This window comes from Eulemur rufifrons, chromosome 1, assembly GCF_041146395.1.
Source record: "Eulemur rufifrons isolate Redbay chromosome 1, OSU_ERuf_1, whole genome shotgun sequence".
In the NCBI taxonomy this organism is placed as follows: domain Eukaryota; kingdom Metazoa; phylum Chordata; class Mammalia; order Primates; family Lemuridae; genus Eulemur; species Eulemur rufifrons.
In genome coordinates this window covers 17,041,520-17,067,751 of record NC_090983.1, presented here as the reverse complement: position 1 = coordinate 17,067,751, position 26,232 = coordinate 17,041,520, and the positions used below count along the sequence as shown (strand labels likewise).

Genomic DNA, 26,232 nt, shown 5'->3' with positions numbered 1-26,232 from the left:
ATGACTTAACTTCACTGAGTTTTTGACATTTTCATCGGTGAAAAGGAGACAATGATTCCATCCTGGAAGCATTGTTGCCAGGAGTCAAAATGTTTGTTGACTCTGAAGAGGAAAAAAAAGAAAATCAAGATTCTGGTATCATGGCTGATTTTGACTTTCCCATCTTCTTCTGTCTGTGAGCCACAGCCAGGATCAGCCACCTGCTTCTTAATGGCCTCAGTGCTCAGCCCCAGACCTCAGCAGAAGCCATTCCTTCTTTCTACAGTTCATTCCCATTTCTTGCAAGAACAGGCCTTTTTGAGCTACTTCTGCTTTTCCTTACTTGCCTTACATTTTCTAGTTCCTCCCTTCACTGAGGAAATTGGTTGGGCAGTGCCCCATGTGCTGGTTGGCACATCCTTAGGAAGCCCGTCTTCCAGGCTAGTCATTACTTGGAAAGATTCACCTGCCTCTCCTCCCATTGTGTTTCCCCATTGCCAGGGCTGTCTGACAAAGCAACACGGTGCCATAAAATAACTAATGATGGCAACTTTCTGTCAACAAAATAGCTAATTGGCGCTTGACTTAGGCAAGGCACAGGAAGGCTTAGGGTGAAATATGGCAAGGTCTCTCTTCCCAGTAGACTTGCCATCTGGTTAGAAGAACAAAACTCGTTGATATAAAGGAAAACTGACAAGAGTGTATAGTGAGGCTGCTTTAGGGAATGGGGTTGTGGTCTCTATAAAGGAAAGAGCCTTGGTGATTGCAGGACACATGGCCTCTTGCAGACCATCTCTGACCCTCTTTTTTCCTTGTGCACCCCCACCCTAGCAGAATGGATATGGTAAGAGACCTGAGCTATCTTAGCTAAAACCTTAAACCTCTTTGTCACGTGCAGATTCTTCATCTGTAAAACTGGGTAGCAACTTCAGATCGTGCGTATCAGATGAATTTAGGGATGCGTGTATTCACAGCAAATCCCTGTGTAAGTAGCTGTCTGGGTTCTTAGAGCACTTTGTTTACATTTATTTTAGTGCATATAGCACATCATGCTGTAGTTATTTGTGTGCATGTCCATCTTACTAGACGGCAAACTGTTGAAGGTAAGGACTGTGTCTTTGTGTCTCTAGTTCCTGACATGGTACTCAGGACACATGGTATGCATTTGCTAGGTGCATGTCAGATGAATTGTTTCACTTCAGAGATGGGACTAAAATTAGGGTAGAACTCTAAGAAGTCAGAAGTTGCAAATTGGCAACTAGGCCAAATAGCCTCTCAGAAATGGTTTTTTGGTCTAAACAGTGTGTTAGCCCCCATAGCATTTAGAATATGAAAAAAGTCAGCACTTGTCATGGTGTTGGGCATCCCCAATCCACCCCTTTGTTTTTTTATTTATTTATTTTATTTTTATTTATTTATTTTGAGACAGAGTCTCACTCTGTTGCCCGGGCTAGAGTGCCGTGGCATCAGCCTAGCTCACAGCAACCTCAGACTCTTGGGCTCAAGCAATCCTCCTGCCTCAGCCTCCAGAGTAGCTGGGACTACAGGCATGCGCCACCATGCCTGGATAATTTTATATATATATTTTTTAGCTGTCCATATAATTTCTTTCTATTTTTAGTAGAGATGGGATCTCACTCTTGCTCAGGCTCGTCTGGAACTCCTGAGCTCAAACAATCCACCCGCCTTGGCCTCCCAGAGTGCTAGGATTACAGGCGTGAGCCACCACGCCCAGCCCACCCCTTTGCTAAGAGATTCTCTAGAAGGACTCACAGGACCCAGCATACAGCTGCACTTACAGCTAAGGTTTATTACAAGGTCGCAAGATTATACAGCTGGATCACAAGGGGGAACGATGCAGGAGTGGTCTTGGAGGATCTGTGCCCTCTCCCTCCCACAAGGGCTCACACAGAGTATACTCTTCCTCTAAAATAAAAATGCAACAACATTTCCCTGCATTATTTCTGCCCAAGGAAGCTCAATGAAGACTTAACACCCAAAATTTTATTGGGGGCTTGTCATCTTTTCCTGGCACATACCAAAATTCCAGGCTTCCAGAAGAAAAGCAGTTGTTTGGCATAAACCATATTGTTTACACAAGCAATCTAAGCACAGTGAACCATGCTTATCCACTAGCTGTTGACTGGGAACACTCTGAGAACTAAGTTCCCAGATGCCAGCCAAAGGCCAACCTTGCAAGCTGGCCTTTCTAAGGACAGCAACCTCAGACCTGCCATAGTAACTCTTCTTTACAGTCATATGAAAATTCAGGTTTCTAGTTTATCTTGAAAAGAACTGGAATATCTGGCCATACTGGGTCTGCATTCCCATTTAGCAAGCATAGTAGGCAGAATGCCACCATCCCCCCAAGATGTCCACATCCTAATCCCTGGAACCTGTGATTATATTACCTTATATGGCAAAAGACTTTGCAGATGTGATTAAGGTAAGGATCTTGAGATCAGGAGATTATCCTGGATTATCCAGATGGACCCAATGTAATCACCAGGGTCCTTATAAGTGGAAGAAGGAGGCAGGAATATCAGAGTCAAACAAGAGGTCCGAAGAAAAGATCAATGTGATGTGATTGTTCGCTTTTTTTTTTTTTTTTGGACAGAGTCTTGCTCTGTTGCCCGGGCTAGAGTGCCATGGCATCAGCCCAGCTCACAGCAACCTCAGACTTCTGGGCTCAAGCAATCCTTCTGCCTCAGCCTCCAGAGTAGCTGGGACTACAGGCATGCACCATCATGCCCAACTAATTTTTTCTATATAGATTTTTAGTTGTCCTGCTAATTTCTTTCTATTTTAGTAGAGATGGGGTCTCGCTCTTCCTCAGGCTGGTCTTGAACTCCTGACCTTGAGCAATCCTCCCACCTTGGCCTCCCAGAGTGCTAGGACTATAGGCGTGAGCCACTGCACCCAGCCATGATTGTTGGCTAGGAAGATGGGTGGGAGCCGTGACTCCAGGAATGTGGGTAGCCTCTAGAAGATGGACAAGGCAAGGAACAGATTCTCCCCTAGAATTTCCAGAAGGAAGGTAACCCTACCAACACGTTGGTTTTAGCTCTTGGGGCACTTGGGGAGCTCTGCCATGGCCAGCATTAGCATGTCCTCTGCTTTACTGCTGACCCAGATACTTCTCACCACCATCCCCTCATTCCTGGATGCCTGCAGTAGCCTCCTACCCAGCTTCCTCCTTCTACACTTGAACCCCTAGAATGCATTCTCCAAAGCAGCTGCAGTCATCTCTCTAAAACACATACTAGGCATCAATGCTTGCTTGAAAACCTCCATTGCACTTATAATAAAGCCATCTGCCTCTATGATCTCATCTTGTACAGCTCTCTCTCTCTTTCTCTTCACTCTGTTTCTTTGGACACACTGGGCTTGCTTCTACCTGTGAAATTTTGAACTGGAATTTTCTCTGCCGGGAGCACTAATTTCCAGATATTGCCTGGCTGAGTCCTCATCATTCAGGTCTCAGTTCAAATATCACCCCCATAAAGAGCTGCCCCTTCTCTGTTCAGTCTAAAATAGTAGCTCTCCCCTCCCTCCAACTTTCTGTCCTATTATCTAGGGGTTTTTTGTTTGTTTGTTTTGTTTTTGTTTTTTAGAGGTAGAGGTCTCACCCTGTCACGCAGACTGGAGTGCAGTGGCAAGATCATAGCTCACAGCAGCCTCAAACTCCTGGGCTCAAGTGATCTTCCTGCCTCAGCCTCCCAAGTAGCTGGGACTACAGATACTTACCACCATACCCAACTCCAGCTAATATTTAAAATTTTTTGTAGAGATGGGATCTCACTATGTTGCCCAGGCTGGTCTCGTACTCTTGGCCTCAAGCGATCCTCCTGCCTCAGCCTCCCAAAGTGCTGGGATTACAGACAGGAGCCACTGTGCCTGTCCTGGTTTGTTTCCTTCATGTGCTTATTGCTATCTGAAATTTTCCTGTTTGTTTATTCTCTGTCTTCCCCACATAAATGTAAGCTTCTTAAGAGCACAGACTTTTTTGTCCACGACTGTGTCCCTGGCACCCGGAATAGTGCTTGGCATATAGCAGGCACTCAAAAAATAATTGTTGGAGGAATTAAGAGTATTGACTGTCTGTTATTTTATAACTTAGATACGTTAATATGCTCTTAAAATTTCAGCCTCTTTACTCTGCTTTACATAAGATATCTGCCTGCCATTAGGACAGTTTTCTTTTCAGAGTTGGGGATGCCTAGGCTGACTGAGACGTCCAGCTCCAAAGGCCAATTGGGAGACATGTATGTACTACACAAGACAGTTTGGGGCACAGTGGTCCATCTAAGCCTCAAGTTCTCCATTTGGGCAATAATTCCTGAGGTCTATGGCTTCATGGACCCACCCACTGGGAGACTGAACTTCCTTATCTTAGATGTGTTGGTTGGCTGTGTCCTCTCTCTGGGCCTCTTTGTTCCAGGTGGGAGAGAGAAAAGTTCTAACTTTGGAGACTTTAGTCCATAGCCAAAGCCACAGTTAGCCATCTTGAGATTCTGGGTCATTTCCTGGCACACATATCAGAGGGGCTCTGAAAAACCCCTGTCTCAAGATAACTCCCCCACCATGCACCACATTAGCAACTACCTCCTGGATAGGGTTGCTAGATAAAGTACTTTATTTATTAAATCTGGCACCTTTATTCTCTGGGAGAGCGGCTGATGAAATGTATGGTAGTCCCGCCTTATCCATACATTCCATGACCCCCAGTGGATGCCTGAAACCTTGGATAGTACCAAACCCTACATACACTATTTTCTTCCTATACATACGTACCTATGGTAAAGTTTAATTTATCAATTAGGCACAGTAAGAGGTTAACAACAGTAACTAATAACAAAAGAGAATAATTTTAACAATATGCCAGCATTGCTACTCTTGTATTTTGGGGCCACTATTAAGTAAAATAAGGGTTCCTTATTTTACTGTGATACTGCCACAGTTGATCTGATAACTGACATTGCTACTATTAATAAGTGGCCAGCAGGCGGGGAGCATCTACAGCATGGATATGCTGGACAAAGGCATGTCCCAGGTGGAACGGAGTGGGATGGCATCACACTACTCAGAACAGCATGCAATTTAAAACTTATAAGTTGTGAATTTCTGGGATTTTCCTTTTAATCTTATATTTTTGGACCGTGGTTGACCCAGGGTAACTGAAACCATGGAACAAGAAACTGTGGGTAGGAAGGGACTACTGTAGCATAGTTTCCAGCTGCATTAGGCTCCATTTGAGGTTTAGTGGGCATGCATTTGAAAGATCAGTCAGCATAGTTCTGGGTTTTTCTACAGCCACTGTTTAGCTGGATGAGTGCAGGCACAGAGCTGATGAAGAAATGGATTTAACCAGGATTGTGGTTTGGTCACACAAGGATGCTGAAGCTAGGGAGGCAGGAGAGCTGAGGGGTATGCCAGGCAGTGACCCTGACTGGCCATGGAATTGAAGATCGGGAGAAAGGTCATCAAGACACAGTAGGGGCTACAGGGCAGTGAACACCGTGTGGAAGGATGAGCCCCGGATGAATCTTAATTCCATCACCAATTAACCCCCATGTGACGTTGGGCAGCACACCAGAAACTTCAATTTCCTTTTCTCCATCATGGGAAAGGAAGGCCTTGCCTTGCCTACCTCACAGTCGTGGAGGGACTCACAGCAAATAAGGAGTGGAGGTGCCTCAAAAACCACAAAGCAGGATACAGATGCTACAGATTCACATTTTCATTGCAGAATTTTGCCTAAGGCTGGGGTGGAGCAGCAATGACTTGCAGTGGGCTAGGGGAGACATTTAAGAATGGCCTTGAGACCCTGCTCATCCTCTTGCTTTTCCCATAGAGAGCAACAGCAATTCTGGACTAAGCACTTAAGAAAGTTTACTTTGTTTGATCCTCACAATACTATCTCTCCCCATTGTACAGATGAGATAACTGAGGCAAAAAGAAGTGCAGTGCTAGTAGGTATTAGAGGTGCGGCTAAATCCTATGTTCGATGACGGTCAGAGTTTCCAGCCAGAATACACTTAGGCTTGATCTCTGGCCCCAGACTCATTCTTTCTGGATCACTGCAGACATCTTCTTAGTCCCACCCACACTCCACTTCCAGCCTTCACCAAGCCCAGGGGGTGGCAGCAGTGCTGGCACACAGGAGGCTTGATTTCTAAATCCTCTCCCACCTGTGAAGTCCAGGCTGTGCCACCAGGAGATGGGACGTGTGACTGCCAACAGACCCCATGTGCACAGGGGCTTGGGTACCTGTGTGGGGTTACTAGCCCTGGCCACTCCTCTGCCTGCCCCACCTGGCTTCCACTTCCTGCTGCTCTGTAACTGAGTCACCAGGCCTGCCCTCCCGGGCTGTGAGCTGACCAGAGAGTATAAGGAGGCTGGCCAGGCGGCTGTGGGAGCAGCGGATATACAGACAGAGGACCCCAGCCTGCCACCATCCAGGCAGCATGGTGAGCGGAGGTGGGAGAATGAGCAGGCAAGGAGGGTCCCAGTGGACCCAAGATGTCTGGTGTGGGGGGGGGGGCCTCGGGAGCCCAGGTCCTCATGGGGCTACAGTGTGTGGTGAGGTGAGGTGGGGAGAGGGAAAGGAACTTCCTGATGTGAGCATGGCCCCCAAGTGTGCTGGCACGGGGGGCACAAACCCACCGAGGAGGGGAAGGGAAGGTCAATGGTAACCAGGGTGTGAGGCTGGGCTCTGAGTTTAGGGGTGGGGAGTGTGGGGTAAGCAGGACTTGAGCAGGAAGTGTAGGCACTTTACTGGCTAAATCTCCAAACGCTGGGTTCTGCCGCAGGTTCACGGTTGGGCTCTGGGGACACATCGTCCATGGAGGCTGCTGGCCCTGGTTTCTGCCCCCTGCCCATCTGCCGCACCTTCGTCTCACCCCTTGTTCCAGTTACAGATCGGTGGAGAGATCGAGGGGAGGAGGGGGAGGGAGGCGCTCCCATCCAGGGAGAGCTGGCTGTGTGCGGGCTCATTTGATACCATTTACCTGGCTCCCCACCCAGCCTGACAGAAGGGCTGTTAGGAGCATGGTCGGTGCAAGGCTGTCCCTGCTCTGAATATTCCTGGTTTTGTTCATGACCTTAAGCAAGCTGCTTAACCTCTCTGGGGGTCAGTTTCCTCATCTATGAAATGAGGGAAGTAAAAGCACCTGCCTAAGGGGATTGTAGTAAAGATTAAATCAGATAGTGTAAGTGAAGCGCCCTAGCACAGTGTCTGACACCTAATTGTGCTTAATAAATGGGAACTACACAATGTAACAACCAAGTCTGCCACGTATGAGATTATTCTAGTTCTACCTTCAAGAAAAAGGCACTAGGGAAGCTGAGGTACAGTAACTCGTTCCAGGTCACAGAGGGACAGGGATTTGAGGCCAGGTCTGTGTGACTCCAGAGGCTGAGCTCTTTGCTGCAAACCTGCTGCCCTACAGTGTGTGGCGTTGTTCCCCAAGAGGCCAGAGACCCCTTGCATAGACCAGCAGTTCTGGGGTCCAGGACAATGTCTGGCTCTGGGCAGCTCAGAAGAGCAGGAGCTGGCGCTGGCCTTGCTGGGTAACTGGCAAGTCGAGTCAGCCTTCCCTCCTGGACCTGGGATTTCTCGAGTCCTTGAGTCCTTAAATCTCTCCCAGCTCAACTCGTTACCTTCTCTTACCATCACACCAGGGATTGGGGCTGGGAAGTTGGTAGAGACCCAACACGTGTGGCGCACCCTAGTGTGTGTCAGGCAGTGTGCCAGGCACTTCCATGGGTTCTTTCATAGCCATTCCAGGAGGAGCTCTTACTATATTATTGCCCATGTGTCACAGGGGAGAACATCGACAAAGAGGTTAAGACTCGTGATCAAGACAAGTAGAGAAGTAATGGGACTGGAATGCAGATTATTTAATACATTAATCCTAGTCATCTAAAAGTTGTAAGAAGGCTAGTCTGAGTGTCGTGTCTACAACTAATTGATCACAACCAGTTACAGATTCCTTTGTTCCTTCTCCACTCCCACTGCTTCACTTGAATAGTCTTAAAAATAAATAAAGAAATAAAAATAAAAATCATAAGAAGTCAAGGCACTTGTGTCATATAAAAAAGTCTGTGAAGTGTAACATTTATGGAGAAAGTATCCTCATTAAAGAATTACAAAATATTTCAGACATGCAAAAAGGTATAAAGAACAATGTAACAAATAGTAACTACCAACTTGAGAAATACAATCCCTCTCCAGCTGCCCCCACCTCTCTCTCCTGCCAGAGAGAACCACTATTACAATTCCAATGATAATGTTTTCCCATGCTTTATCTTTTTTGCTTGTTTTTGTTTCTGTTTTAGAGACACGAGTCTTGCTCTGTTGCCCAGGCTGGAGTATAGCAGCAGCATCATAGCTCACCGCAACCTCCATTTCCTGGTCTCAAGCCATCCTCCCACCTCAGCCTTCTGAGTAGCTGGGACTACAGGTATGTGCCACCATGCCCAGCTGATTTTTCTATTTTTCATAGAGAAGAGGGTCTTGCAATGTTGCTCAGGTTGGTCTTGAACGCCTAGCTTCAAGCCATCCTCCCACCTCAGCCTTCTGAGTAGCTGAGACTACAGATATGTGCCACCATGCCCGGCTGATTTTTCTATTTTTTGTAGAGAAGAGGGTCTTGCAATGTTGCTCAGGTTGGTCTTGAATGCCTAGCTTCAAGCGATCCTCCCACCTCAGCTACCCAAAGTGCTAGGATTACAGGTGTGAACCACCACATCCAGCCATATCTTTGTAATATTTTTCTTTGCTTCCCCCACCAATGGCTCCTAATTTCTTTCTGAGCACAGATGGGTTGATTATTGTGCTCTGCTAGATTCATTCGATCCCCTCAATGCTCCTCATTGATACACTTAGTCACTGAGCAAGACTGTATAATCTTAGAACTGCCTACATTTTCTGCTGCCCGGGAGGGTTTCTGCCCAGCCCCTAGAGCCAATGCCTGTTGGTCCTCAATGCCACCAGTAAATGTTTAGACACAGAGGTGGGGCAAGAAGAGCAGAGTCCAGGAACCTTGGCCCTCAGCCAGAGAACCACTAGAGGAAGGCAGGCAGGAACTGTGGCCAGGCATGATATGCTTCTTTCTGTTAAGGCTGTTCTCTGCCCTTTGCCCGCTCAGCATGAATGCCTCTCAGTCCATGTGGGCAGGCTGGAGTGAAGACTGGCAATGCCTACTGGGAACTCTACTGCTTGGAACATGGGACCCAACCAGATGCCCAGAGACAAGACCACTGGGGGAGGGGATGACTCCTTCAACATCTTCTTTAGTGAAACTGGGAGTAGAAAACATGGCCATGTGACGTTTGGAGCCCACCCTGATTGGTGAGTGATGATCAGTCCCTGCCATGGCTGTGTCCCCAGGTACCACAGCAAGTCCCACTCTGGAGAGCACTGGAGCCTGTGGTTATGGCCTCCCAGTTGCTGCAGTCAATTAGAACTCCAGATCTACAGGAGCTCTGTCACTCTGCCCCTGAGTCCCCAGGCCACCCCACATCCCTTTCCTTGTCATTGAAAACACATCCAGGCAGGATAATGGCAATGGCCTGAATGCAGCTCCTCCGGGGTAGATGCTGGGGCCTGGTGACCCACTCCCTCCGGGTACAATGGGCTCCGAGAGAGAGCCAGACTCCAAGGGCAGGTGGGGCCCAAAACTCTGCCCATTGCAGATGAAGTTCAGATGGGCACGTACCGTCAGCTCTTCCACCCGAGCCGCTCATCCCTGGCAAGGAAGATGCTGCTAATAAGTATGCCCGAGGCCACTACAGCCCTGGGAAGGAGCTCGCTGACCTGGTGCTGGACCAGATCCGGAAGCTGGTGAGGGAAGGGCTGATGTGGGGGAATCTGGATTCCTCTCCTGAAGTGGTCTGGAGACGAGACTGGGGAAGGACAGCTTTAGCTCATGGGAGAGGCTCCTGGACGAGTCTTCAACACATAGGACCAGGACTGTGAGGTCGGGCCCTGATCTCTGATCAGAGGAGGCCAACTGACCTTTATCTCACTTTTATCTCCTATAGTGACTGGCCTGGTGCTAGGCAGAGTGACCACTCATTCAAACATGACAGCGGGCTGCCTGGCCAAGTTATGGCCAGGGTCCATAAGCACCCCTAGAATATTACCTTGTATTACAGGATGTGGGCAGCAGGCCCTGTGAAAAACAAGGATCCAAATAATGCTGGCTCAAGGCTCTGTGATTGACTTTGGCTTCCACACGGCATGGGGTCAGGTTCCTGGCTTGTTGGTCTCAGTAGAGGAGTCCTCCAGAAACACATGTGGGCATCGGTGTGCAGCTGGGGGAGTTGGCAAGTTATGAGGACAAGGTCGACTATGTCACAAGACTCAAGAGAGCATGTTAAAGCCCTCAGGAGATTTTAGAGAGAAAGAGTGAGGAGGAGGAGAAAGAGTGGACTCCCTTCCCCCACCCAGGGATGTCAATACTGCCATCACCGCCATCAAGACCAAATGCAGCTGGGCAACAGAGCGAGACTCTGTCTCTAGAAAAATAAAAATTAAAAAAAAAAAAAAAAGACCAAGTACAGCATTCACTTTGTAGCCTGGTGCTCCACAGGCTTCAGGGTTGGTATCAACTACCAGCTGCCCACTGTGGCGCCTGGGGGTGACCTGGCCAAGGTGCAACGTGCCATGTGCATGCTGAGCAACACCACTGCCATCACGGAGGCCTGGGCCCTCCTGGACCACAAGTTTGACCTGATGCATGCCAAGAAGACGTCTGTGCACTGGTATGTGGGTGAGGGCATGGAAGAGGGGGAGTTCTCTGAGGCAAGAGGATACGGCCATCCTGGAGAGGGATTACAGGGAGGTGGGCATGGATAGTGTGGAGGGGAGGGAGAGGAAGAGGAGGGGGGATGAATACTGGGAAATGCTGTGTGTCTCCCCTAAACAAAGTGCTGTGGCTTCATCGTCTCATGCGTGTCTTTTTCTCTTGGGAAAAGCCAGGGAGGGAGGGCTTCTCCTCCGTGAGAGACAGGAAGGCTGCTGTTGAGATTCACCAGAAAGCAGACATGACTTCAGATTTCATTGCAGAGTGCATTCCAGGGAGCAGAATGGGGGCCCAGGGGAGAAAGCAGGCAAGGAGGGAAAGTTCCCCCTAGAGGATGCAGCTGAATACATGCCATCTCAGAGCCATCCCTGGTGAGTGGACAGGCGAGGGAGTGAGGGTGAGGGGCTTATGCTCTGGCTCCCTTCTTCCATTGGCTAAGCCTTCACCCCATTAAGCAGCAACTCTGTCGCTGGGCATGGTGGCTTGTGCTCGTAATCCCAGCTACTCGGGAGACTGATGTGGGAGGATCGCTTGAACCCAGGAGGTGGAGACCATCCTGGGCGATATATCGAGATCCCCATTTCAAAACATCTCAGACAGCAACAGCAACAAGAAGAACAAGAAGCATCAACTCCCCTGCACTTCTGGGTGCTGTAGAGTCACCAGGAAACCCTGCAGGAGTGGGGAGGAGGACGCAGCGCTGTTGAGTTGTGCATGTGTGAAGTCAGGGGAGCCCCCACGGAGCTGCAGCAGGAGCCTGGTGAGGCTGGGAGGATCTAAGTGAAGCATCAGAGTAATCTGGGGCTCACTAGCCCACCCTACAATCTGGAGCCTTGTCTCCTCCAGGCAGGAGGCTGGGGTATAGACAGTCCTGAAGCTGGCGTTGAGGCAGAACAGTGGTACAGTGGCAGCAACAAAGGGGGACTGGCTGGGGGCTGGAGGCTTACATCCCAGTGATCTCCATCAACACTCACCACTTTTTGATAAAGATAATTGACCTTTATTCAATCTTATGGTGTTATGCAAACACAGCTTCACGATGCCACTTCCAAATGTTGGTGGCCCTTAAATCCTTTCCTATGGACTTTCTCTAACCCCTGCTGGGCTGGGGGGATGGTTTAACCATCAGAGGTATTGGAACGAGGGCAATCCCCATCCCACCCCACCCCAGAAGAGATTAAGTTCTCAGTGTCACCCTCAGCTCTGTCCCTCTTGCACTGTCCTTTCCCCAGACTTGGTGTCACTTCTCAAGATTGGATTCATGGAAGGCAACCCAAAATTTAGGAACAGCAGGAAGCTGCTGTCACCCCCAGGGCTGGGGGAGCCAAAGGATGAGATGTGATGCCAGAGCCTTGGAGCTGGGACCATCAAATGGGAGCTGGAACCGCAGCAGGGCTACCCAGAAGGAGCCTGAGGGACCAAGGAAGGAGGGACATTTGGCAGGATCCAGAGCCATGGAGGAGACACAACTGCAGCCTGAGAAGCCACTTGATTTAGAAGGGGGAGAGATACCCTGGCTTTTCTCTCCCTCACACCCTCAATCTCTAGCCAGTGGTTCCAATCTGCTGACCCTAGACAGCAGTGAGATAGCAGGTGACACAGGGCAAAGGGTGAGCAGCCCTGCGGGACACAGAGCAGGGAAGGTGGGGAAAAGATCTCAGAGAACAGGCAGGTCACTGCACATACCTGCACTGGGCCTCATGCTGGGGGCCACTCAGGGCCTGTGGGGGGTAAAGATGGAAATGGAGGGACCCCTTCCCTTCCTTGTCTGGCCCCATTGGCTGTCCCTGCCACTCGTCTCAGCAATTACTTTGTAGTAAGTAGAGGATGGAGTAGAAGTAACAGGGCGCTGGGGAGTTTAGAGAAGACAGGATGGGCGTACCCAGCTCGGCAACTTCCTCCGCTCTCCCGGAATTGTTTTCCTCTACTCCTCTTTGAGGATTTAAGCTTCCAGGGGAGGCTCTGTCCTAGGGAAGGAGAGGCCTGCAGGTGTGTGTGTGTGTGTGTGTGTGTATGTGCACGAGTGCTTACGCGGTGGGGTGGGGGTAATGTAATTCAGAGGGTGTATTTAGAAGCCCATTTTGATTGAATAGCTCAGCTATATCCTCCAATTCTTTTTTTTTTTTTTTTCTCTTAAAGAGCTGACTTTTAAACCTCCATCTGTCTGACTTCTGTCTCTCAACTGGTTTCAAATTTGGGAAGGGAAGAGGGGTTCCTTTGGAAGCCCTTCAAACCCCCAGAAGTAGTTATCATTTACTGAGCACCTGTTATGTGCCTGGCCCTGTATCCAATGGCCTTGTTTAATCCTGAGGGAAGTACAGTTACTATTTTGTACAATTCCGCATTATTCTGGAATGGAAGCTCATAGGAACAAGGCCTTGGTCTGTTTTCACTGTTCGACTCTCAGCGCCCCAGATGTTGCTTGACATACCATATGCTCAATACGTATCTGTTGAATGAACTTGTTAAATGAATGCCTATTTATAGACGTGGAGACTGAGTGTCAAAGAGGTGATGTGACTTGCCAAGGGTTACCCAGCTAGTAAATGGAGGGGTCGGGGTCAAAACGCAGGCCGCCCGGCCGGGGCTCAGGCTGCTGACCGCCCTTTTCCTCAGGGGCCTTCACTTCTTGCCCACAGCGGTTCCAGACACCACCCAGACGCCACCTCTTCTGGGCCTGCCAGGTCTCCAGTGCCCAGACAGTGACTCAGGTGCCTCGAGGGCAGGGAGGGGGTGACGCTTGACAGTGCCCTGCCCAGACTCTGGGTGGAGGGCATCAAGGTGGGGCGTGGGGTCCCAGCTTCTGGGTCTGAATGGGGGCAGAGGTTTCTTTGGGGCCAGGTTTGGGGGCTGTCAGTGTCCCTTGGAAAGCATCCTTCAGCAACTCACAGGAGGTGGGGCGAAGGCCTGTGAGAGGCCAGGAGGGAGGACCGAGAGGGAGGTGGGGCCTTCGCCTGCCAGGATGGCTGGGTATCCAGAGAGGCGGCCCGTGTCCCCTCCTGTCTGCTGTGCCAGCCAGCCCCTCCCACCCCGGGCAGCTGTGTGGCCATCTCCTGTGGGACCTTGTGAGGCCTTCCAGCTAGTAACCCTGCTGGCAGGCCCTGGCAGGCCTGGGTTGGACTGGGTGTGGGTGTGGGGAGGTGGCAAGCCAGATCTCCTGGGGCAGCTGGGAGCACCACCCAGCCTGGCTCCTGGGGACTCCTCGGTGCAGGGGAATACTTTTATCCCTGACGCTCCTGAAGCCAGGGTCCAATTACCTCAGGCAGACACAAGAGATAGGTTCCCAACCTTAAGTTCCACCCAATAAATTTATTCCCTGGTCTCTGATGTGTCAGGAACATGCCTGCCTCCAAAGGTGTTTTCTCACCATTCCCTCCTCCTGGAACACCACCTCCCCTGCTTCTCGGAATGTTGACATTCCTTCCAGCTTAGGTCACAGCCATCCAGAACCTATTCAGGCTGGGGAGCTCTCCCCTCCTCTGGAGTCCTTCAGCACCTCCTGTCTGTCTCTGTTACTCACTTGGCACTCAGCATGGGCTGCCTTGGTACAACAGCACTTGGCTTCTTATTGATGTCCTATTTCCTCAACTAGATTTTTAAAAATTATGTGTGTGAACAGTTATTATGTGCACATATTTCAGAATTCAAAAGGTATCAAAGAGATTTATGAACAAGGAAAACATCTCTTTCATCTTGTTCCCCTCTTGATAGCCACCACTGTTAACTTTTTTGTTAATGTTTCCTTCCAGAGACATCTACATATATACAGGTTGAGTATCCCTTATCTGAAATGCTTTGGACCAGAAGTATTTTGGACTTCAGAATTTTTTGGATTTTGGAATATTTGCATACACATAATGAGATATCTTAGGGACGGGACCCTCCAAGTCTAAACATGACATTCATTTATGTTTCATATATACCTTATACACACAGTCTGAAGGTAATTTTATACAATATTTCAAATAACTTTTTGCTTGAAACAAAGTTTGGGTATATGAGATCAGGTGTGGAATTTTCCACTTGTGGTGTCATGTCAGTGCTCAAAAACTTTCAAACTTTGGAGCATTTCAGATTGTGGATTTCTGGATTAAGGATGCTCTACCTGTACGACTGTGTGTATACCCATTTAGAATATACTTTGTTCTACACCTTGTTTTTTCACTTAACAATAGATCTGGAAGATGGCCCATATCAGTACCTATAGCTATGCCTCATTCTTTTTGATGATAAGATAATACTCCATTATATGGTGTACCATTATTTATTTAACCAGTCTGCTCTTAATGGGTATTTAGACTGTTTCCAATCTTTTGCTATTAAAAAGAATGCTGCAACCCTTGTATATACTTCTTGGCATATATATATGACCATAACTTCTTAGAATTGGAATTGCTGGGTCAAAGGTTACGCACCTTTCATTTTGATGTACCCCATCTTGCTCTGTTTAGAGGTTACAACAAATTAAATAGCTTACCACTACCAATTTATGAGAATGCCTGTGCCCACAGTCTTGCCCATAGAATGTATTAAACTTTTTGATCTTTGTCAATCATCCAATAAGTGACACAAAGTATTTTGTTGCAGCTCTTGTTCATAATTCTCGTTATGAATGAGATTGAGATTTTCATGTGTTTAAAAGCCAGTACTTCCTCTTCTGTGAGCTGTCTGTGCCTTTACCCATTTAAAAATTGCTTTGTCTTTTACTAATTTGTTGGATTTTTTTGTGTGTGAACAAAGGAAATTAACCCTTTGTCTGCTAGATGTGTTCCATATAATTTCCCTCAGTTGTCATTTGTCTGTGTCCCAACTAGATTTTCATCTCCTTGAACACAGGGACTGAAATTTAAACCTCTCTGTATTCTTATTCTTAACATAACACCACATATATGGTAGGTGCTAGACAAATGTCTGTTAAGAGAAGCAAGAAGAAAAAGGCAGTGATTTGGAAGATTTTGGAGTGACCTAATCTAATCTACTCCTTCCTCTTATATCAAGTCTAAGCCCTGTCTTTGCCCTAGTCTTTGTGTCAGTCAGGACTCTTGTAAACAGCAGAAGCTAACTCTGGCAAATTTTAAAACACTGCTCCACCCACCTCCCAGTTAGCGAGATACTGGGTAGCACACAGGATCAACACAAAGGCCAGCAAACAGGACTCAGCAAACAGGCAGGCACCAAGGGAAGTGGGCAGACAGCACCACAGTCAAGGTTAGGGCACAGGACAGCCTGTGCAAGAGACTCCTATCCCCTCCACCCCCTGCACTGAACCCCCAACTCAGGCACTGGGGCAACATTTCCTCCTTCAGACACCAGGGGTCGCTATGTTGGCTCAATCGCCACCAGCAGGGCTGCAGAAATGAATTCTCAACTGCCCCTGCTTCTCTGCGACCTGCTCTAGATTCAAAGTCCCAGTTGGAACACCTGATTGGCAGATACTATGTCTTCTGCCTGCCCCCTTAGAGCTGAGAAGTCTGGGAGAGCAAGCCTGTGGCTTTGTGGAAGGTGGTGGCCTGCCTCCCATTAGGGCCGATGCAACCGGAATTACCCAAAAGTAGGCAGGAGCTTCTGATGGTGGGTGGCCAAGAAAACCGGACAAATGCACATCACCTTCTCTCATGTCCAGCTCAAGCCCTTCTCTTTGGCGAAGTGTGCCAAAATAGTCTAAAATACTTTTCTGGACTCACGTAATCATCATTGCTTGGGCCAATCATAATGCCAGAGAGGATTGTACTAATAACGCCTACTATGTATTACTACTATGTCTCCTCTGACTTTCAAACAACCCTAGGCACTACCTATATTTAGTGAGAAAAAAACGGAGTCCTGGGAGGTCGTCCCAAGTCTCACAGCAGTGCCAGGTTGTAAACTCAGGTCTATCTGTTTCCAAAGCCTTGGGGTTTCCCAGCAGCTGTACTGATGGGCTGGTATCTTATCAAGTTCCAGCTCTGAGAAGGCAGGGAGTGGGCAACATTCTTTAAACATTCTAGAAGCATCTAGTTTGTAGAATATATACATCTTTTATACATTCTGGAAGCATCTGGTTTGTAGAAAGTGCTCAACTAATGCTTGTGGATTGGCCTGGATAGTATCAAGCAGGAGCCAATTCTGGAAGGTTCCCTAACTCTCCCATGAGGCCTGAACCCAGGAATCATTTCGAGGTGGAACAGGCCTACTCAAGATCAGTTTGGGAAGACTGGAATCTGGGGAATTCCTTTTCACTGTTCCCTTTAACTTCACCTTCCCCAAACGTATGGAAACTGTCAACAAAGAGTTTGCATCTGTACCTTATTTTATCATCCAATGGATATTTTTGAACCTGACTGCTGCCCTCATACACCCGTGAGAAAAAAGACACAATCCTGGCCCTGTGAAATTTACATTCTAGGGGGGAGGTGAATGGTAATCAACTAAACCAATAAACCGTAATATGTGGCTCTGCCAAGCGTGATGAAGGAAATGCCATGAGATGCTATAAAAGGCAAGTCTGACCTACTCAGGGAAGTCAGGGCAGCCTCTTTGGAGGACCTGGGGCTGAGGCAGGGAGACGAAGAAGGGGCGGAGTTAGGCCCTGGCGTGTAGTGTGTGAGTCCTTGAGGTCGGTCAGTAACCATGGATCGTCAGCATGATTATAAGAAAGTGACAAAGGGACCTGGGGCTTGTTTGTGGGCTGCCCCTGCCTCTGTGTTTGTGCAAGTGCGTCACGCCTGGATGGAGGGGGCAGCTGTCTCCCAGGTCCCATCTGGGGATGACGTCATCCTGGTGCAAGCCCAAAATAGCCGGCTCCTCCCCCATCTCCCGGCAGCCCCTGCACCCCTCCCCCGCCCCCCGGACCGGCAGAGCCGGCCTTCCCTCCGTGTCTAGTAGCTTCCGCGCCGCTGACGCATGCTTGCGCGCACAGCTGGGCCGGGCGTCCTACGCAGCAGCCGCGAGCCGCGCTGCGGGTGCCAGACGGTTCCCGGCGGGGGGCAGGGGCGGGGCGCCGCAGGAGGCCGAGGACTCCCGGCGGAGGAGGTGCGGCCAGGACCTTTGGCCAGGCTGGGGGCCCTGGGCCCGGCTGCTGGAGTTAGGGAGCCCCGATAGGGCTCCCCGGGCCTGGGCACCGAGATAGCCCTTGGCCCCGGCCTGCGAGGACAGATAAGGCTGCCGGAGGGAGCCTGGTCACTGGCCGCAAGTGGAATCAGCGGGCTCCGCTGCCACCTCGGAGCGCCTCCCGCCACCACGGGGGTCTCCAGGGAGGGGCTCGTGGTTCTTTCTGCCTGACTCCTTCTCTCCTGCAGCCCCAAGGAGGCCGCCTGACGACTGACAGTTGCCATGGCATCCTACTATGAGATCCTAGACGTGCCGCGAAGTGCATCCGCTGATGACATCAAGAAGGCGTAAGTGCCTCCATGTGCATCAGAAAACCTCTCACCCTCCGCCGCCCACCACATGGGCACTTCAGAGTGACACCTATAGGTGTCTAAGGGAACCAGATCGTTAGAAAGCATTGGGGGGCTCCCTCGGGGTGACACCTGTAGGGGGGGAGGGAGACCCCTAGAAGAGCATAAGGAGAAGGGCCGGAGTAAAGACGCTCTGCTGGGAGCTGCTCTGTGAGTCCTTCTCCAGTGGACCATCCCCTCCGGTCCCCTGCCCTCCCTGCTACTCCTCCCCCAACCCTGGCCCGTGGGCTCTCTCAGGGTGCAGTGCAGAGATGCCTAGGCTCTGTGAGGAGGAGGGGCCAGTGTCCCTGTACTGTGAGGGGCCACATGTACCCCCAACTTTTGCAGCCTGGTCCAGTGGCCCCAGGGAGAGGTTAGGGCCAGGCTTTCTCACGCTTGCATTACCATCTGCTCATACGTGAAGTCCCAGCACTGGCAGCAGAGGAGGGACAGAGGAGCTCCGTTAACACATGGCAGCAGAGGCAGACCTGGCAGCTGGGGTGGCTGGGATCCAGTGGTGACAGGATAACGTTGGGCTAGTGGGAAAATGGGTCGCTCAGTTCCCTGGTGGGAAGTGCCTGCATTTGTCCCCTGACCCTCCCCTCTGAACCCACTTCCTGCAGGTACCGGCGGAAGGCTCTCCAGTGGCACCCAGACAAGAACCCAGATAATAAAGAGTTTGCTGAGAGGAAATTTAAGGAAGTGGCGGAGGCATATGAAGTGCTGTCGGACAGTAAGGGCTGGGGGCAAGGCAGGGCCCAGCATACGACCCCCACTTCTCACCCCATCTCACGCCTTCCCAAAGCCATGCCTCTGCCACCCCAGTCTTTTTCCAACCTGACATTTAAGTACCTCCCCCTTCCCCAGGGACAGCTCAGTGTCTACTCCCCAGAGTCCTGTAGGCGTGGCCTGGGTCCTGGCGGGGGAAGGAGGCAGGGCAGTTAACCGATGTGTGCTGAGCTCCTCTATGCCAGGTGTAATCTCCGTGAGTCCTTACAGCCATCCTACCAGGCAGGTTTTATCACTCCCATTTTACAGGTGAGGAAACTGAGGCTGAGAGGTGACATAACTTGCTCAAGGCCACATAGAGCTGGAATATGAATCCATGTCTGTCTTTTATTCATTCATTCTAAAAGAATTCACTGAGTGCTGTCAGTGCCAGGTGCTTGCTGGGTACCAGGGAAACAGTGGAGGACAAGCAGGCACTTTCCCCGTCCCGAGGGTTATGTTCTGGTCGGGAGACCAACGCTAACCAGGCATACACATCAACATGGTTCTAGACGGTGAAGAGTATTCCAAGGAGAGAAGTGAGTGATGTGATAGGGAGTAACGGGCACCTGTTTTGTTATGGTGGTCACAGAAGGCCTCTCTGAGGAGGTGACACTTAGGCTAAGCCCCAATTATTAATAACATAGTAATAATTAGCTAAGATTTATTGAACACTTCCTATGTGTCAGGCACTATCCCTAGCAGTTTACATGGATTATCTCCTTTGGTATTTGCAGTAGCCTATGAGGTAGGTGCTGTGATTACATTCATTTTACAGATGAGAAAGAGCCAGCTGTGTGAGGGCTGAGCTGCTGTTAAAACCTGTGGCCTGTGTCCCTGGGGCACCCTGCTGTCCCCCAAGTGTCAGTCTCTCGGCAATCCTCTGCGGGTCCTAGTTTGGGAGGGGAGGCCATCATCCCAGAGGGAGGGAGAAATGACCTGGTCTCTTTTTGCAGAGCATAAGCGGGAAATCTATGACCGCTATGGCCGGGAAGGGCTGACAGGGGCAGGTAGGTGGAGGGGTGGGGCCCAGGGATGGAAGTGGGGCAGGGAGGGGCACAGGTGCTTGTAGTGGACGCCTCTGTCTGAGGCTCCTGGCTGTGCCCTAAGCCCCATCCTTGTCCTGCTTCTCTAGGAACTGGCCCACCTCGGGCGGAAGCTGGCAGTGGTGGGCCTGGCTTCACCTTCACCTTCCGAAGCCCGGAGGAGGTCTTCCGGGAGTTCTTCGGGAGTGGGGACCCTTTTGCGGAGCTCTTTGGTGAGTGGACTCAGGAGGCTCAACTTCCCCATCTGGGCCTGTCCTTCCTTCGGCTGGGAGCCCCTTAGGTAGGAGGCTGAGAGGGAAGGAGAATGGCACACACAGAAGATTTTGGGGGGCTGTGTCCAGTGAAACTGGGACAGGACCTCACACAGGCCAGAACCCACGTGACCTAGTAGTGACACTTCACAGACTCGCCTTATCAAATGACAGCAACAATAGTACATTGTTAGACCTCCACAATAACAGCCATGAAAGCAAGACTCATAGCATCATGTGACAATAATAACATTACACATAGCAACAGATACCATTTTTGAACGATTAATGTGTGCCAAGTATTTTATATCCCCTAATCCTCTGTCAAACCCAGAGGGATGGGTAATTTTATCCCCATTTGCAGATAAGAAAATTGAGGCACAAATAGCATGCTTAGAGTCACACAGCAAATGGCAGAGCTGGGACTCCCAGCTGTGTCTGCCTGTCATCACATCGTGATTGCCTGCCTATACTGAGAGAACACTCTTCCCTCCCTCCCTCCCTCTCTCTTTCCCTTCCCTCCTCCTTCCTTTATTCTTTATTGTGGACAGAACTAACCAGTGAATGTTTCCACATGCAATGTTAAAAAGGAATTTAATTTGTAAATAAGCCCAACCAAAAATGGAAAAAAAAATCAGAAATGTACCCATTGCTTAGAAGTTTATATTTCTAGACTTAGAAGTGGGATTCACACACCTTTGGGGGGAAGTCTCTTCACCAGATAACTGTTAATCTGCTTACTTGTTGCAGATGAGCTGGGCCCCTTCTCAGAGCTTCAGAACCGGGGTTCCCGACCCTCGGGTTCCTTCTTTACCTTCTCTTCCTCCTTCCCTGGGCACTCTGGTAAGCGCTGTCCCTCCCACTTTTTCGAGCTCTGAGTCCTGGAACCCCTGGTGTCAGCTTGTTACTTTGCCAAGTACCCTCCATAGCTGGAGCCCTGCCTCTCGAAGCTGTGTGGGAGGCTCCGCTGGGGTTCCTGGCCCTTGGTGACTGCAGCAGGCAGTGTTACAGCCTGTGTCTAACCACCTCTCCTCCTCCTCCTCCTTTGTCTCGATGCCAGATTTCTCCTCCTCATCTTTCTCCTTCAGTCCTGGGGCTGGTGCTTTTCGCTCTGTTTCTACATCTACCACCTTTGTCCAAGGACGCCGCATCACGACACGCAGGTGAGAGTTCCTTCGGGGGCCATACAGTGGGGCAGGGTCTGCGGTGGAGCCGTGAGCTGTGTACAAATAGGTCAGCTCTTTGAGGGCAGGGCCCAGTCTGTACTGTCCAATGTGGTGGCCAGAGTGGGACCAGTGCCTACAGGATTCAGTCTTCACTTGTTGCCTGAACTGTGCTGTCTCCCACAGAATCATGGAGAACGGGCAGGAGCGAGTGGAAGTGGAGGAGGATGGGCAGCTGAAGTCAATCACAATCAATGGTGCGGAGTGGCTCTGCCACCCAGGCCCTGGCAGGAAGCCCCAGCCCCCGTCCCTGAAGCCCCCTCCCCAAACTGCTGCTCTCTGAACTCCCTTGGGGCTGGGAGGGAGTGGCAGCCACAGGCCAGACTGGCAGGGTTAGAGATGGTGATCCTAGGGGTGTCTGAGAGGGCTGGCTAATCACCATGACCACGAGGGGGGTGCCTTACATTTGCAAAGCACTTGCACACATGCGCCATCCCCTGTCTTCCTAAAGCAGCCAGGGAAATAAGCACGGCAGATGGTGACCCCCCAGTTTTTATTTGAGGAGACTGCACTGCAGCATGCTTAAATGACCCTAGCTTCCAAGTAGCCCAGGCCCAACACTCTTTCCTATCAAACAAGGGATAAGCCAAGAGTCAAACTCAGGATGCACGATTCTTGGAGTGGAACTTTTTGCACCACACCATGCTGTGCAGGGTTGTCGCCATGGCTAACCTTTCATGTCTGCCGGCCAAGCACTTCTCATGGGTTGTCTTATTTAATCATTGGAACAATTTGAGTAGGTAGGCACTATCCTTATCCCACTTTATAAATGAAGGAAGAGAGGTGCCGGGAGGCTGAGTAACTTGCCCATGGAGGCTAGCTCCCACCTGGTGCAGCTGAGTGCCTCCCCGTGCTCATAGTCACCGCCCCAGGTGCCGGGATGCACGCGCACCAATTCCGAATGAGAGACTGTCAGGTGTCAAACCCTGGCCCGGGTTGGGGCTTCATGGTGGCTGTGACTCTTGCAGGTGTCCCAGATGACCTGGCACTGGGCTTGGAGCTGAGCCGTCGTGAGCAGCAACAGTCAGTCACCTCGAGGTCCGGGGGCGCTCAGGTCCGGCAGACAGCTGTTGCACGGCCCTCTGACAGTGACCTCTCTGAGGATGAGGACCTGCAGCTTGCCATGGCCTACAGCCTGTCAGAGATGGAGGCAGCTGGGAAGAAACCGGCAGGTGGGCGGGAGGCACAGCGACGACGGCAGGGGCGGCCCAAGGCCCAGCACCAAGATCCAGGCGTGGGGGGGACCCATGAGGGTGTAAGGGGTGAGGCGGCCAAACCCAGCCCATCCCCAGAGGAGAAGGCCTCCCGCTGCCTCATCCTCTGAACACCAGGCCCAGCGAGGCCTGATTCGGGTCATGACTGGGGTCTGGCTCACTGCCGGGAGAGTGGAGAGGAGCATGGCTGAGTTGCAGGAGCCCGTCTCCAACTCCGGGCTCCCTCCGCAAGTTTCCCTCACAGGCCCACCTGCACTCCGGTGTGGACTTAAGATTTTCTGTGCTCAGCCCAGGCCTGATAGGTCCCTGGGTGAAGCCCAGGCTGGGGGGTGTCAGGGCAGTCGAAGGGCCTGAGGAGCCAGGATGCACTTACTGGAAGGGGAATTCCTGAGGGGGAATCAGTGGTTTGGGCTGGGCCTTTTGTGCCCAGGTCCTCTGCCACCTGTGTTGCTGATGGTGTCAAGGAAGGAGGACTTGGCCTGGGTTCTCTGAGCCCAAGTTGGCAGCTCCACTGGGGAGCAGTGCGGGCTCTCCTTGTCCAGCTGCAGACACCCCCATCCTGGTTTCTGTGCAGTGTTGAGCTCTGACCGTCTCTGTTGCTTCCCTTCTGGTGCCGCTTCTTCCTCCCACTCTTCTCTCTGCAACTCCCTGCTGGCCGCATCGCTTGCTTTCACGGCCGCTCATCTGGCTAGGACTCCCTTCTCCTTCCTTCCCCGAGAAGGCCTCAGTGTGGCGAGGAAGATGCTGGGGCCCGTAGGGCCATGAGGTCTTCTGGGGAGGCTAGCTGGGTGGGGCGGGAGCCTCTCCGCTGTCCAGATTCAGAGCCGGAGTCCACTCCTCCTCCCTTCCTCTTGCTGCCTCAGCCTGCCCCCAGCCTTGGGACTAGGCAGAGGTGAGGCTGGCTAACCCTGGAGAGGTGGGATAGGGCCAGGGTGACCCAGGAGGGAGGCCTAGGAGGGGACTGTACCCTGTGTTACTTCCCCACCATGCATCAGGGCTCAGGGAGAGGCCACACGGCTAGCCCAGGTCTGCATGCTCGGCTCCATCCTCCAAGGCTTGCTGCTGACCCTCTCTCCTGTCACCCCGCCCCCGCTCTCTTCCCAGATGTGTTCTGAGCTGGATGTCCGGGATCCAGAGTTGCAGCACAGTTACAACAGGACAGCGCCCTCCCTCATGCGCTGGGAGGGGCCTCTCCATTCCTCTCTCTCACCCATGCTGAGTGTAGAACTGGGGCCTGGGTGGTGGGTGGGGGCCGGGTGGGAGGCCTCGTAGTTGTAGCCTGTGCACGCTCTTCCCTGGGTGTTTGGTGCTGGCTCTTGGGGACTACAAATCCCAGAATGCAATGCACCCAGCCTCATTTCTGATAGGTCACGCTTGGGGGGAAGTGGTACGGGTTTACAGAGCTGTGCATCTTGGGACATGTTCCAGCCCAGGTCGGCCTGTCACTTGCTGCCAGGCAGGGAGATCGTGTCTTTTGATTTGTCCCTGGAAGGGTGGTAAGAATGTGGATGACGGGGGAATGAGCAGAGAGCCTCAGTTCCCCTGACACGTCTTGCTAGCCCCAGAGTTAGAGTGGGCAAATCAAAGCCCTGCAGCATCTGGGTGAGGTTCTTTTCCTGTGGGCAGCCTGGGGTCCGAGGAACAAGCCAGAGCAGTAGCATGTGTGACTAAGCAGGGTGGGGCCCCAGAAGGCTGAATGGCGTGGGTGGGCAGAGAGCCTGGAAGGGAAGGCCGCCTCGTTGGGGGTGTGTTTGTGTGTGGCTGGGATTGGCATGTGATGGGAGCTCCAGGCATGCCGCTGCTTGTATGGCTTTCTGTGGCCTCTGACCCTGCTGCCCATTCTTTCCACCATCACAGACGAGCCGCCTCTCCTCCTCCCTGCCTGGGGAGCCCAGTGGCCAGGGAGGGGAATGGTGGAGCCAGCCCTGTAACATTGAGCCTCAGAGACCTATCAAAGCCAGCAGGGCTGAGCTTAGGCCAAGGGAAACACTGGAAGTCAATAAAGCTGAGTTTTGAGAGCTCAGTGGTGCGCTGTATTCTTGTGCTCCTACTTTCCAGGGGTACCCAGGAGGGGCCCTTTGGGACCAGTGGGTGACACTTCAGGCTTCACACTTCCCTTTATGCCCAAAAGGAGGTTCAGGCCTTGCCAGTTGATAGAAGTTCCCTTTGACCAGGTCACTCTCCCCAAGTATGTCATGGAACCCCAAGAACTGCTTATATTCTTTGTTTTCACCTCTTGGGGGCCCACACCAGATTCCCCTGGCACCCGCCACCCAGTACTCCACAGCATAGCTTGGATCAGACTAAGGTAACACTTGATGGAGAGTGCAGGAACCACAGGAAGCCGATATCACATGGCGAAACCTTTAAACCGTACATACCCCCAAGACCCATAGACAGCCCCTCGGCAGGTTTCCTTAGTTCACAGCCAGAGCTGTGGGCCAGGGGCGCATGGAGTGGTGCAGGTCTGCCCCCTGCCCCAGGGTCAGGCCCCAAATTTGTCAGAGGCCAGGGAGGAAAAAGCCAGGCACCCCTCCCCTGCTGTTTCCAGCCCTGGGACAAGCACCTTCCGTTGTCAGGCAGGGCTGAAGGGCTCCCCACGGCCTCCCTTCCACTCTAGGTGGGCTCTCTGCTTCTCCCTCAATAGCCAAAAGGCCCATGATGTATCTTCCTCAAAGCCATGAGGCAGCCTGGCCTGAAAGAGGAATTTCAAGGCTCCATCCTGATAGGGCATCTGCCGAAGCTTGCAGCATGGCCAGACCGGCGGAGGACCTGCGGTCTGCTGTCTGCTCCCTTCGCTCCCTATGCAGGGCAGATGGCATCGGCCCTATTTCTTGTTTGAGGGGACTGTGCCTCAGCATGGCTATGTGGCCCTAACTCCCAAGTAGCTCCAGGCCCAAGGCACTTTTCACTTTGTTTCTGTGTCCACCTTTGTCCAAGGACACCTCCTGACAGGCAGGTAAGAGCACCTTCAGGGCCACACAGGGTCTGGGAGCTGGGGCATGACAGAAAGGGAGAAAGTGTCCTTTACCCCTGGTGAACGCCTGTCTGGAATCGCACAGCCCTGGCTTAGAGTCACTATCAGAGCTTTGCTGCAGCTTTGCCTAAGGTGTGGCAGGCACCTTGCCAGTATCAGCCCGCTCAGTCCTAACCGCAGTCCTGCACGGCGTCTGTTACTCCTGAGGCCGAAGGGCATGAGGCAGCTGCCCAAGAACCAAGAGGGGAGGCTGCAGAGAGGTTAAGCTGCCTGCGTTCGAATTCTGCCTCCACCACTCTACACCGTGTTACCTTGGGCAAGTTCTGTGCCTCAGTCTCTTCATCTGTGAAGTGGGGCTAATCATTGGTAGTGTCGTGGAGAATAAACAAGCTAATGTACATGAAGCGTCTTGGAGACTACCAGCCACACGGGAGACACAGAGCAAAGGAACGGCTACCTCCCTGCTATGAGCTCCTTTTCAGACCCAGGAGAGCCCGGCTGGCGGCTGGTGCTCTCCCGTCCCACTCTGCACCTCCTGAGAGAGG

General features: G+C 51.5%; 2 protein-coding genes across 3 annotated transcripts; both read left to right on the top strand.

Moving 5' to 3' along the window:
- The first annotated feature begins 6,446 nt into the window (after window positions 1–6,446).
- Window positions 6,447–12,132, top strand: TUBA4A (tubulin alpha 4a). Its single transcript, XM_069474122.1, is given in 9 exon segments — window positions 6,447–6,459; window positions 6,792–6,961; window positions 9,132–9,150; window positions 9,153–9,225; window positions 9,227–9,301; window positions 9,303–9,334; window positions 10,563–10,791; window positions 10,793–10,914; window positions 12,023–12,132. Coding segments are annotated over 9 exon segments (843 nt in total).
- Window positions 12,133–17,635: 5,503 nt separating this feature from the next.
- On the top strand, window positions 17,636–24,728 carry DNAJB2 (DnaJ heat shock protein family (Hsp40) member B2). 2 transcript variants are annotated; one of them, XM_069475628.1, is made up of 10 exons: window positions 17,636–17,801; window positions 18,068–18,166; window positions 18,832–18,941; window positions 19,933–19,986; window positions 20,112–20,234; window positions 21,024–21,116; window positions 21,334–21,436; window positions 21,623–21,693; window positions 22,465–22,668; window positions 23,815–24,728. In XM_069475628.1, the coding sequence occupies exons 2-10, from the start codon at window positions 18,102–18,104 to the stop codon at window positions 23,823–23,825; spliced, it is 834 nt and encodes a 277-aa protein (XP_069331729.1). In that variant the 5' UTR covers window positions 17,636–17,801; window positions 18,068–18,101; the 3' UTR covers window positions 23,826–24,728. The 2 variants fall into 2 exon arrangements, with proteins under 2 accessions (XP_069331729.1, XP_069331646.1); XM_069475545.1 differs by having other exon boundaries at window positions 22,465–24,726.
- Window positions 24,729–26,232: the final 1,504 nt, after the last annotated feature.

What these genes read in the sequence shown, in the direction of transcription:
- DNAJB2 (XM_069475545.1), top strand. Translation starts at nt 18,102, where the DNA reads ATGGCATCCTACTATGAGATCCTAGACGTGCCGCGAAGTGCATCCGCT. An exon ending in CTCCTTCCCTGGGCACTCTG is followed by an intron (nt 21,117 to 21,333) that starts GTAAGCGCTGTC and finishes TCTCGATGCCAG; the next exon opens with ATTTCTCCTCCTCATCTTTC. An exon ending in CGCCGCATCACGACACGCAG is followed by an intron (nt 21,437 to 21,622) that starts GTGAGAGTTCCT and finishes TGTCTCCCACAG; the next exon opens with AATCATGGAGAACGGGCAGG.